This window comes from Hyaena hyaena, unplaced genomic scaffold (genome assembly GCF_003009895.1).
Source record: "Hyaena hyaena isolate Hyena2069 unplaced genomic scaffold, ASM300989v1 scaffold_520, whole genome shotgun sequence".
Classification (NCBI taxonomy): Eukaryota; Metazoa; Chordata; class Mammalia; order Carnivora; family Hyaenidae; genus Hyaena; species Hyaena hyaena.
The window spans coordinates 145,330-156,643 of record NW_024081152.1 but is presented as its reverse complement, the minus strand read 5'-3'; the positions used below and the strand labels follow the sequence as shown (position 1 = coordinate 156,643).

At 37.1% G+C, this 11,314-nt stretch overlaps 1 protein-coding gene across 1 annotated transcript in view; it reads right to left on the bottom strand.

Annotated features, from left to right (window-relative positions):
* Positions 1 to 627: 627 nt before the first annotated feature.
* Positions 628 to 11,314, bottom strand: part of LOC120247399 (coiled-coil domain-containing protein 91-like) — a gene marked incomplete at its 5' end in the record, with an annotated part of 135,542 nt that continues 124,855 nt past the window's right edge. Inside the window, one exon of the mRNA XM_039255264.1 lies at positions 628 to 1,730. Within this exon, the coding sequence (XP_039111195.1) occupies positions 1,620 to 1,730 (111 nt within the window). The remainder of the gene's footprint in view (positions 1,731 to 11,314) is intronic.

Genomic DNA, 11,314 nt, shown 5'->3' with positions numbered 1-11,314 from the left:
TTGATATTTCTACTGTCTCTGGATCGTAGTCTCTCTGGGTCTCAGTGACCTTCTATGCTTTGTTTTCATCTTATTCTTATTTAAGTGCCTTGTACAATACCTTATCATTTTAAATTTGATGACAGAGTCAAATGATTTATTTAGGTTTGTTTTGAGAGAGAGAGTGTGTGTGCATGCAAGAGCAGGGGAAGGGCAGAGAGAGAGAGAACCCCAAGCAGGCTCTACACTGTCAGTGTAGAGCCCAATGTGGGGCTGGGGCTAGAACTCACAAACCATGCCATGACCTAAGCCTAAATTAAGAGTTAGATGCTTAGCCACTGAACCACCCAGGTGCCTGAGAGTCAAATGATTTTAAGTATGACTATAACATTGTATTTTTGGTTTGTTCCTGAATTAAAGCCCTCCTCCTCGATTTACTATGCTGCTGTTTGCTTTAATTTCTCATTTAAATTTATAAGAGAAAACTAAGTAGTTATCAACATTTAAATTTGCTGGTAAATTTTATCTTAAATGTTTAGGTGGATGTATAGAAACAGCATCATCCATAAATATAGAAGTTTAAGAAAGACTTTTTTTAAAAAGAATTAATGTTTAAAAGAGATTAAAAAAAGAAAAATAACAACCAAGTAAGTTTTTGGAGTTCTTTTTATTAGACTGAGAAATCCCAGAAAAGTACAAAGCCCATGGAAATAGAAGCATTTCAGAAAACAAGACAAAATGTTTGCATACATTTTAGTGACAATATTTTAATTTTGATGTTAAAAGGACTCATGATTTTTCATTAAAGTATACTGCTCATAATTTAAATACATTCTGAATAATTGGGAAAGGATTTCATATCTTTCATATTTGAATCTAAATTCCTATAAATGGCTAAGTTATATTATCTTTCTAGAGATTAAGTTCATGATAGGATTAATAAGAAAAATGATTTTATTGGTTTATAGTGACTTTGAAGAACAGAAGCAGGAAATAAGCATATATCACACATATACCCCTTTAAGTGGCACATCAGATCAAAGCTGAATTAACATAATAATGTTCAGTATTTTCAATCACTACCAATGAAAATACATAGATCCCTCTATAGAAAGGGGTTTGGTAATATCAGAATGACTCTTTGTCATATCAGTGTTTTATACCCCAATTACATCGATAAACAAGTGATGTTGAAATCCATGCTGCTTATCCTCAAAATCAAATAAATGTATGACTGCATTCTAGAATTTTATCAAGAGTCACTGTGAAGCAATAAGTAAAGATATTTACTACCTTTGCCAAATAAAATATAATAGGCCACCAGAGAACATGAAGTTTAATTAACTTTTGGTAATGTGGCAATTTTCAATGGTTTTGGGGTCACATTTTATTTTCTGTCGCTGCTGCTGCTGCTGCTCCTACTACTAAGAAAATAACAGTAAATGTAAAGGAGAAAACAAAAGAAAATAAATTAGATCTCGTGATAGTTCCTCTAAATATTGGTTTAGTTTACCCTTGAAGTGGAAATCAATTCTCCAAGGTTTGGAAGGAAAACAAAAGCATCTTTATAATTCACAGCATGTATTTTAGAGGTCTAATGATTTATCCATTGCCAGTGTGGTTAGCTTGTCATGTTCTCTTTATTCAATGTCAACTGGTTCTGTAGCTATTAAAGCACTTAACTGTTTCTGAGCACAAGAGAGGAACAGTTCCAAACTGGACAGGCTTCTTTGGCGGATGACTTGATCAAGCTGTTGATTTTTTTTTAAAAGAGGGAGAGAAAAAGAGAAAAAAAATACACTTAGTTGAGGGGTAAGGAATGTTATGTTCCTGAAGCCCACTAGAGAAACCTTTTAGATGATGATTTAGAAAATCAAATGGTGCTTTAAACTCAGAGACCATGTAGTCACGAATTCTGGCCTATATTCTCTAAAGTGAGGTGATAATCATTATAATTTTAAAATTGATATTGGTATTCAGTTACTAGAGAAATAGCATAAATTTGATCATAGTGATTTTAGAAGACATAAAATATAAAAATGCCAGTTCTTAATGAATACAGAGACCAAATATCCACAAAGATCATAATAGATGAGAAAAACAAACAAACAAACAAAAAACACAGTACAAAAAAACAGAATTACATCATGCATACAGTTTAGCAGGACACAAAGGGTAAGTGAAAAAATCATTTCCTGAAGGTGAAGTTAGAGCAAGTTCTTGGGATAGATGTACTTTAAGAAATATCTGATACTGTTGAAACTTATTAGACCTGGTCTTTTTGCTGAGTTAAAGAAATTGTTTTCTAGAACAAACTATCCTAAAATTTGTATGGAACCACAAGAGACCCCGAATGGCCAAAGTAATATTGAAGAAGAAAACCAAAACGGGGGGCATCACAATCCCAGACTTTAGCCTCTACTTAAAAGCTGTCATCATCAAGACAGTATGGTATTGGCACAAAAACAGACACATGGACCAATGGAATAGAACACAGAACTCAGAATTGGACCCACAAATGTATGGCCAACTAATCTTTGACAAAGTGAGGATGAGCATCCAATGGAAAAAAGACAGCCTCTTTAACAGATGGTGCTGGGAGAACTGGACACCAACATGCAGAAGAATGAAACTAGATCATTTTCTCACACCATACACAAAAATAAACTCAAAATGGATAAAGGACCTGAATGTGAGACAGGAAACCATCCAAACCCTAGAGCAGAAAGCAGGAAACAACCTCCTTGACCTCAACTGCAGCAATTTCTTACCTGACACATCCCCAAAGGCAAGGGAATCAAGAGCAAAAATGAACTCTTGGGACCTCATCAAGATTAAAAGCTTCTGCACGGCAAAGGAAACAATCAATAAAACTAGTACGAAACTGACAGAGTGGGAAAAGATAGTTGTAAATGACATATCAGATAAAGGGCTAGTATCCAGAATCTATAAGGAACTCACCAAGCTCCACACCTGAAAAACAAACAATCCAGCGAAGAAATGGGCAGAAGACGTGAACAGACACTTCTCCAAAGAGGACATCCAGATGGCCAACAGACACATGAAACGATGCTCAGCATCCCTCCTCATCAGGGAAATACAAATCAAAACCACACTGAGATACCACCTCACGCCAGTCAGAGTGGCTAAAATGAGCACATCAGAGGACTCTAGATGCTGGCGAGGATGTGGAGAAACGGGCACCCACCTACACTGTTGGTGGGAATGTAAACTGGTGCAGTCCCTCTGGAAAACAGTGTGGAGGTTCCTCAAAAAATTAACAATCGAACTCCCCTATGATCCAGCAATAGCACTGCAAGGAATTTACCCAAGGGATACAGGAGTGCTGATGCATAGGGGCACATGTATCCCAATGTTCATAGCAGCACTCTCAACCATAGACAAATCATGGAAAGAGCCTAAGTGTCCATCAACGGACAAATGGATCAAGAAGATGTGGTTTATCTATAGAATGGAATACTATATGGCAATGATAAAGAATGAAATCTGGCCATGTGTAGCAACATGGATGGAACTTGAGGGTGTTATGCTGAGTAAAATAAGGCAGGCAGAGAAGAGCAGATGCCATATGTTTGCACGTATAGGAGGATTAGGAGGAACTTAACAGAGGACCATGGGGGAGGAGAAGGGGAAAAATAGTTGGGGAGAGGGAGGGAGGCAAACCATGAGAGACTCTTGAATGCTGAGAACAAACTGACGACTGATGGGGTAGGGGTAAGGGGAAGGGGGGTGATGGGCATGGAGAAGGGCACTTGTGGGGATGAGCACTGGGTGTTGTATGGAAACCAACTTGACAATAAACTATTTAAAAATAAAATAAAATAAAATAAAATTGAAAAATGTAAAAAAAGATTGTTTTAATGTATCAATAACAAATTAATATAGTGAACAAAAACTTTAGTAATGAAAATAATATAATAAAGAACTTTCTGGGTGGAAAGGATTATTGAACACATCAAGAAAAGTTTCTCACTCTTCTTCTGCCCTAAAAAACTTGTCCATGGTCCAAAAGACACATGAAAAGATGCTCAACATCACTCATTGTCAGGGAAATGCAAATCAAAACCACGATGAGATATCACCTCACACCTATCAGATAGTTAAAATTAAAAAAAAAAAAAGTAAGAAACAAGAGGTATTGGGGTGGATGTGGACAAAGAGGAACGCTGTGCACTATTGGTGGGAATGCAAACCGGTGCAGCCCCTCTGGAAAACAGTATGGAGATTCCTCAGAAATTTAAAAATAGAACTATCCTATGATCTAGTAATCACACTACTGGGTATTTACCCAAAGAATACAAAAACACTAATTGAAAGGGATACATGTATCCCTTTGTTTACTGCAGCATTTTTTACAATGGCCAAATAATGGAAGCATCCCATGTGTCAATCGATAGATGAATGGGTAAAGTGGATGTGGTGTGTACACACACACCACACACACAGAAAAATATTATTTGGCTACACAAAAAGAATGAAATCCTGCCATTTGCAATGACATGGATGGAGCTAGGGAGTATAATGTTAAGTGAAATAAGTCAGAGAAACACAAATACCATATGTTTCATGCATATGTGGAATTTAAGAAACAAAAGGAATGAGTGAAGGAAAAAAATGAGAGGAAACCAAGAAAGAGACTTAATAGAGAACAAACTGATGGTAACCAGAGGGGAGGTAGATTGGAGGATGGGTGAAGTAGGTGATGGGGATTAAAGAGTATACTTATGATAAGCACTGAGTAACGTATAGAATTGGTGAATCACTGTATTGTACACTTTAAACATAACACTGTACATGAACTATACTGGAATTGAAATAAAATACTTGGGGCGCCTGGGTGGCTCAGTCAGTTAAGTGTCCAACTTCGGCTCAGGTCATGATCTCAAGGTTTGTGGGGTCAAGTCCTGCATCAGGCTCTGTGCTGAAGGTTTGCTGAGAGCCTGGAGCCTGCTTCAGATTGCTTCCTTCTCTCTCTGCCCCTCCTCCCCTCACACTCTGTCTCTCAAAAATAAATAAATGTAAAAATAAAAAAAAAACTTAATGAAAAATAAATTTGCCCATGGTATAACAAAAACCAAACCAAAGACAACATATTGCCTATAAATTACAGAGCAATGAAGGAACTCAAAAAAAGCTAAGTAAATTCCATTTCACAGAATATACCTTTCATACTCATGTGAAATTGACATAATCTTCCAAAAAGCTTTCCCCAGAATAAAAGAAAAAAATACAAACAAGAATTCTGTTAAATTTCACTTCTATAATCCACTGATATTCAAAATGATGGAAAAACTGGAATGTTAAAATTTTGAAATATCCTAAAATTTAGTTAATAAAGATGTATTGCATTATACTAGCAAAATGCTCATGTAAAAAACCTGAACACTACTAAGATTCCCTTCAATTCTAACAGTTTTGCATTTTGATGTACATACAGAAATAGGACATCTCCTTATCCTTTTTCCTTGTCTTTTTCCCCCTTCTTCTCTCAGATGATGTGCCTTTAGGTGAATTTATGCCTCTGCTCATACATGTCTACTCAATAAGACAGTTCACCATTACAGTATAGACTCCCAGTGAGCAGAGGCCTTGTGTGTCTTACTGACTACTGTCCCCAGCAACTAGAAGAGGGTCTGGCACATGTTAGACACTCAGTAAATATTTGCTGAGATTGAATGAATCAATAAATAGTTCCTCAAACAGAGCAAGGCAATCTACCAGGGAATGACACATATATTTTAATTCTAAAAGTGAAAACATCCTTGACCTAATCTAAGTATGTAGGAGATACAGGTTAATTTTTAAAAGTTTTATTTCAATACATGTAACACAGGTTGAAATATAAATACTTATAGTTTTAAAATTTTGCATTTGGTCCAAATTCAAATAGTACAGGAGAGGTGTACTAACACTCAGCTTTAGTCCATTCCTAGTTTTGATCTACTTTTGGATGTTTTCAAGCTTTTAAAGATAGGGTTTTAAAAATATTTGATCCAGATCTTAGTAGCTGATAACTATGGGAGGTTCATATAATCGCTTTATTTCACTTGTATTATTTTGAGTTACATCAATAGGCAATAATGTATTTCTCTTTTTAAGGCAAGGTAATGTATTTCTCTCTCTCTTTTTTTTAACTTATTTTTTTAAAATGCTTATTTATTTTTGAGAGAGAGGGAGAAAAAGAGAGAGAGAGAGAGCACACGGGCAGGGGAGGGACAGAGGGAGAGGGAGACAGAGAATCTGAAGCAGGCTCCAGGCTTTGAGCTGTCAGCACAGAGCCTGATGTGAGGCTTGAACTCACGAATGGTGAGATCATGACCTGAGCTGAAGTCGGATGCTTAACTGACTGAGCCACCCAGGCGCCCCGTGTATTTCTCTTTTTAAGGCTACTACTGGAAATTTTGAGTAACTGTTGATGGCATTCCATGGTCTATGTAGCCACTCTCCTCACTGATAGACATGTAAGTTTACTCCAGTTTTGTCTTGTTTTTGAAGCACCAAGGACATTAACAACCTGAATGTACTCCTTTCAAAAGATGTTCAAAAGTATCTCTTAGACAGATTCTAATAGGTGAAATTTCTACATCATAAGATTTGCATAGTTTAAATTGTGACAGATGCTACCAAATTGCTTTCTAGAGTGAGGGTACTAATATATTAGTCCCACCTGTAGTGTATGAGAGGATCAGTTTCCCCCGTTTTCTTCTCTTACATTGTTGCATACTTTTCCATTGTGTATTTATAATTTTATATATACTTGTATAAAATGGATATCTTGTTATTTATTTAATATTTAATTAAAGTTATCATTTAAAAATAATGCATGGGACAAAGCAAATGTCATCTGTAGCGTTATTTCTATCATGAATCGGGTTTCCATATATGCAAATGTCTGTCTTTGGGCTCCCTATTCTGTTCCAATAGACAATTCACCTGTCCCTACTCAAATATGCTGTACCTTAATTACTACTTTATAATAAACCTTAATATACCGCATTTTAACAAACATATTACTAATCATACCATCAAATGTTTCAGAAGAATATAAATTAGCAAATACTTGTAATAAAACTGAATTTAAAAAGGAACTGGTCAGACTAGAGATCGTCTGATGTCCTTTTCACAAAAGCCAAGCAAAATTCAAAAGTGTATTATTTTCAGTTACATCAATAGGCAATAACGCGTTTCTCCTTCTACGGCACGGAACTTAGGCAATCACAGATGAGGCCGGTTGTATCTGGAGTTGTATGCAGAGGATGCTGTAGCAGGATGAGACAATGGGTTCAATTTGGGATGGCTTCATGGGTGCTTGTTTTACAATTATGTTTCATAACTCATGTTCATGTATCATAAGTGTTAGCTTTAATACTTCAGTCTTATAGAAGCCCTTGGAACAATCAAGAGTTCCATTAAAATGAAATTTAACTGAATATCTTAGAATTTCTGAATAGGAGATAGAGGATAAACTTTTCTCTTTTTGAAGGCCTATCACACAAGCTCACATAACACACAACCTGTGACTGTTGCTAAGTAACAATAATCATCTCTGTTTGTCCATTCAGAATGAATAAATATTCTGTAAGGTTTTAAAAAGCAAGTATATTCCTCAGTTAAGTTCCTCCTAATCCTCCTATACGTGCAAACATATGATATTTGTCCTTCTCTGCCTGACTTATTTCGCTCAGCATAACACCCTCGAGGAACAAGGGGGAGAAGAAGGGGAGAAATGGTGGGGGGAAGGGAGAGAGGCAAACCATGAGAGACTCTTGAATGCTGACAAAAACTGAGGACTGATGGATGTGGGGGGGCGGGGGGGATGGGCATGGAGGAGGGCACTTGTGGGGATGAGCACTGGGTGTTATGTGGAAACTAATTTGACAATAAACTATTTGTAAAAAAAAAATAAAATAATAAGTTAAAAAAATAAATAAATAAAAAGCAAGTATATATATATATCATAATATATTAATATATTATATATATGGTGAACTTACCCTATATATATCCTATATGTATATAATATCTTATATATGTATGTATGTATATATATGTGATAAAATTTTTATGTAAACATATCAAGCACTTCTCTTCTTTTGCTTATGGAATTAGTTGATTATATGATGATGGGCACACTGGTTTTGGGTTTAGACAGCTCCAAGGTTCATTTCACATCTTTCACCAAGCCTCCCCAGGACTTTCAGAAGGCAGGGATCCATTAAATCAACAGGCACTCGACAGTTCAGGGAGCAATAAGGTGACACTGATCCTCTACAGGGAGGAAGATAAATTGGGCCATCACAGAGCTGAACTTCTACTTTGGTGGGTGCTTCCTGGGCATGATACAAACATCATGTCTGTGAGGAGGAACAATTGAGATCTTTCTCTTATGAAGATGGTGAATTCCTCTCTCTGAAATGAGTACACCAGGCTGATGTTCTTGGCAAATTCCTGAATTTCAACAGTTTCTGTTTTATTAGGCATTACATTATTCTTTATTGAGGCAAGAAGATTTCTGGCAAAATATTCAACTCCTTTTGCCCCTTGAAGACCGCGGGTTAGTCTTGTATTTGTGACTTTTATTTCAAAGTGAATCAAAGATTTGTGTTCTATGACATTGTGCTGACAATATATTATGTCCAAGTAGTGCTGGCAAACATTTCTGGATATGGGGTTTACAATCTCTTCATCACAGTGTAGCTCTAACTGCTCTGTTTTCCTTTCCATTTTCTGTTGCTTCAGCCTTTATTCAGCTTTTTCAGATACCTGGAAATAACCCGGAAATTCTGAGGTCTCTGAAATAGACACCTGTGCTTTACAAATATTTTTTTCCCTCTTTGCACCTTTTGAGTTTGTATACCGCTGAAAACCATTTTAAAGCATACGACCTGCTAAAAGTTAATATTAATAAGATTAGGAGAAGAAAAGAACACAAGATTTCCTAGTAGTTCCCTGCATTAGACTTACCTGCCCAGTAGTATTTCATGCTATGGCAAAGAAAAAGAACATTTCTAGACACAAGCTTTCATTCCAAAACACAATACAATGGATGGTGAACTTATCCTGGTCTAAAAAGCACAGTTCAAAGCCAATTACAAACAAGTATGGCTTGTATATTTACTTTTTGGAGGGGGAGCAGTGAGGGAGAGAGAGGCAGGGAGGGAGAGAGAATTTCAAGCAGGTTCCACACTTAGTGCAGAGCCTGATGCAGGGCTTGTTCTCACGACCATGAGATCATGACCTGGCCAAAATCAAGAGTCAGATGCTTAACCACCCAGGCACCCCTATGTAGGTTATTTTAACTGAACTGTTAAGAACACTGTTTATATCCCAGAAAATCTGATACACTGTTTTCGAATTTATATATTACATGTATTATGTTATAATACATACATATGTAATATATATATATACCCAATATGTATGATACACTTAGGACTAATTTCAATGTCTTTTGGGCCTTTGCCAGCAAGATATACCAAGAAATGTGAAAATACTAGGTTTATCTTTATCAATGTTACTTTTCCAACTTGCCTTCCACCGTATATTAAACTACGCTTAAAAACTGATCTAATTTTTTAAAAAAGCTAGAATAGATGTCTTGCAAATTCACTGATGGAAAGTGATTCATAAACAAATGTTATCAGTTTAGTAAAAATACATTTTTATGGATTCAGTTATCACATTCACTAACCAGCTCTTTCATGGGCACTGAAGAAAGGTCAAGTATGATGATCCGGAACTGTGATTGCTCGGGGAGATTTTCTAGTTAACATCATCACATTGGGTAAGAAAGATTATTTACCTTCTAATAAGAAACGAAATAGTTCTTCAGTCACTTATTTGTTATGATGCTGACGTTTTAGTGGTATTGTCTGGATATGAATGCCTCTCTTTTTCTGACTTTACTGTACACTTCCTCCCCCCACCCCCCAAAAGGCCCTCACGTTGTTTCATTTACATGTTTGAGATTGAGGCAATCAATTAATCCGTTAGTCAATCAGGTGATCAATACAAAAGTCAGAATTGCCCACTATTTGTACATTATTGCTCTGGGGCCTGGGTACTAAAAGTATGTAATAACGTCCTTGTCCTTAAGAAGTTTATAATCTTTTAGGAGAGACATACATGCAGTAATTGAAGAGCAATTAGGTGCTGATGTGTAAAGATGGATGGGGCCTAACGGAAGATGAGCGACAGGGAGGGATCACGGCAGGAGGGTAGCAGTGACAACTTCATGGAGGCGGGACTTGAACAGTTTGCTCAGAGTATCAAGAGCATTTCCTTAGAGAGTAGAAGATTTGTTAGAAATTTGAGGAAAGCAGATTAGAAGAACAAAAACAGACTACTGAGAGACACTGAAGCTTGACTGTAGTGGAGAAAGTCTGCTTAGGACTATTCACACATTCTTTCATTTGCTCGTTTATTCAATATTTCTCTGGCACCTAGGAGGTGCCAGGCATCATTATAGGCACTAGAAATACAGTGATGAATCAGACAATTCTCAGTTCTTATTACAATTTATACTGTAGTGTGAGGAAACGAATGCTTTTCAGGTGGAGATCAGTAGTATAAAAAATAACAAAGTAGCATTTGACAGAGACAGTGGTGAGAGCATTTGGGGAAGGATGAGTAGAGAAGAGCCCATGGACAAAGTGGTTATGAAGAGAGCTGAAAGAAGAGAGGGGCGAAAAGAACCGTGCAAAAGCATCCGGAAAGAAAATTTTACAGCAGACGAAACTGCAATAGCAAGGTCTGAAATGTAGCTCCAGATTTGGATGGACTAAGGACTGGCAGCACACATAGTAAAACTAGAGCAAAATGAGCAAGGGGGAGAAGGAGAGAGGATCAGGGAAGCAGCCAGTGGCCAGAGCAATTAGGACACAACAGGTCATAGGAGGGCATTGGAGAGTTTTGAGCAGGAGTATGACCACACTCTAGGTTTGAAGACGACCACCCTTGGTTACTGGGGACCACAGACTGTAGTGAGGCAAGAGTGGAAGAGGAAGATCCAGTTGAGACTTGCGGTCTGGGCAAGATATAACATTGATGAGACCGCTAACAGCGGAAGCTTACCAGCAGGTTAGGCTTGAGCAACCGACTTGAGTTGCTGATGGATTAGAAGTGTGGATGAAAGGAAAAGAGAAATAAAAAGGTGATTCTTAGACTGGCAGGTATTGCCATGTACTGATGATGGACTGCAGCTGGAGTGAGGTGGCCACAGGAAAATTAGAATTTTGTTTTAGAAGGGTTGTTTTGTCTGACTCTGTCAGGTAAGTCAGCTTTATTGGATAGAAGAGTACAATTCAGGAGGGAG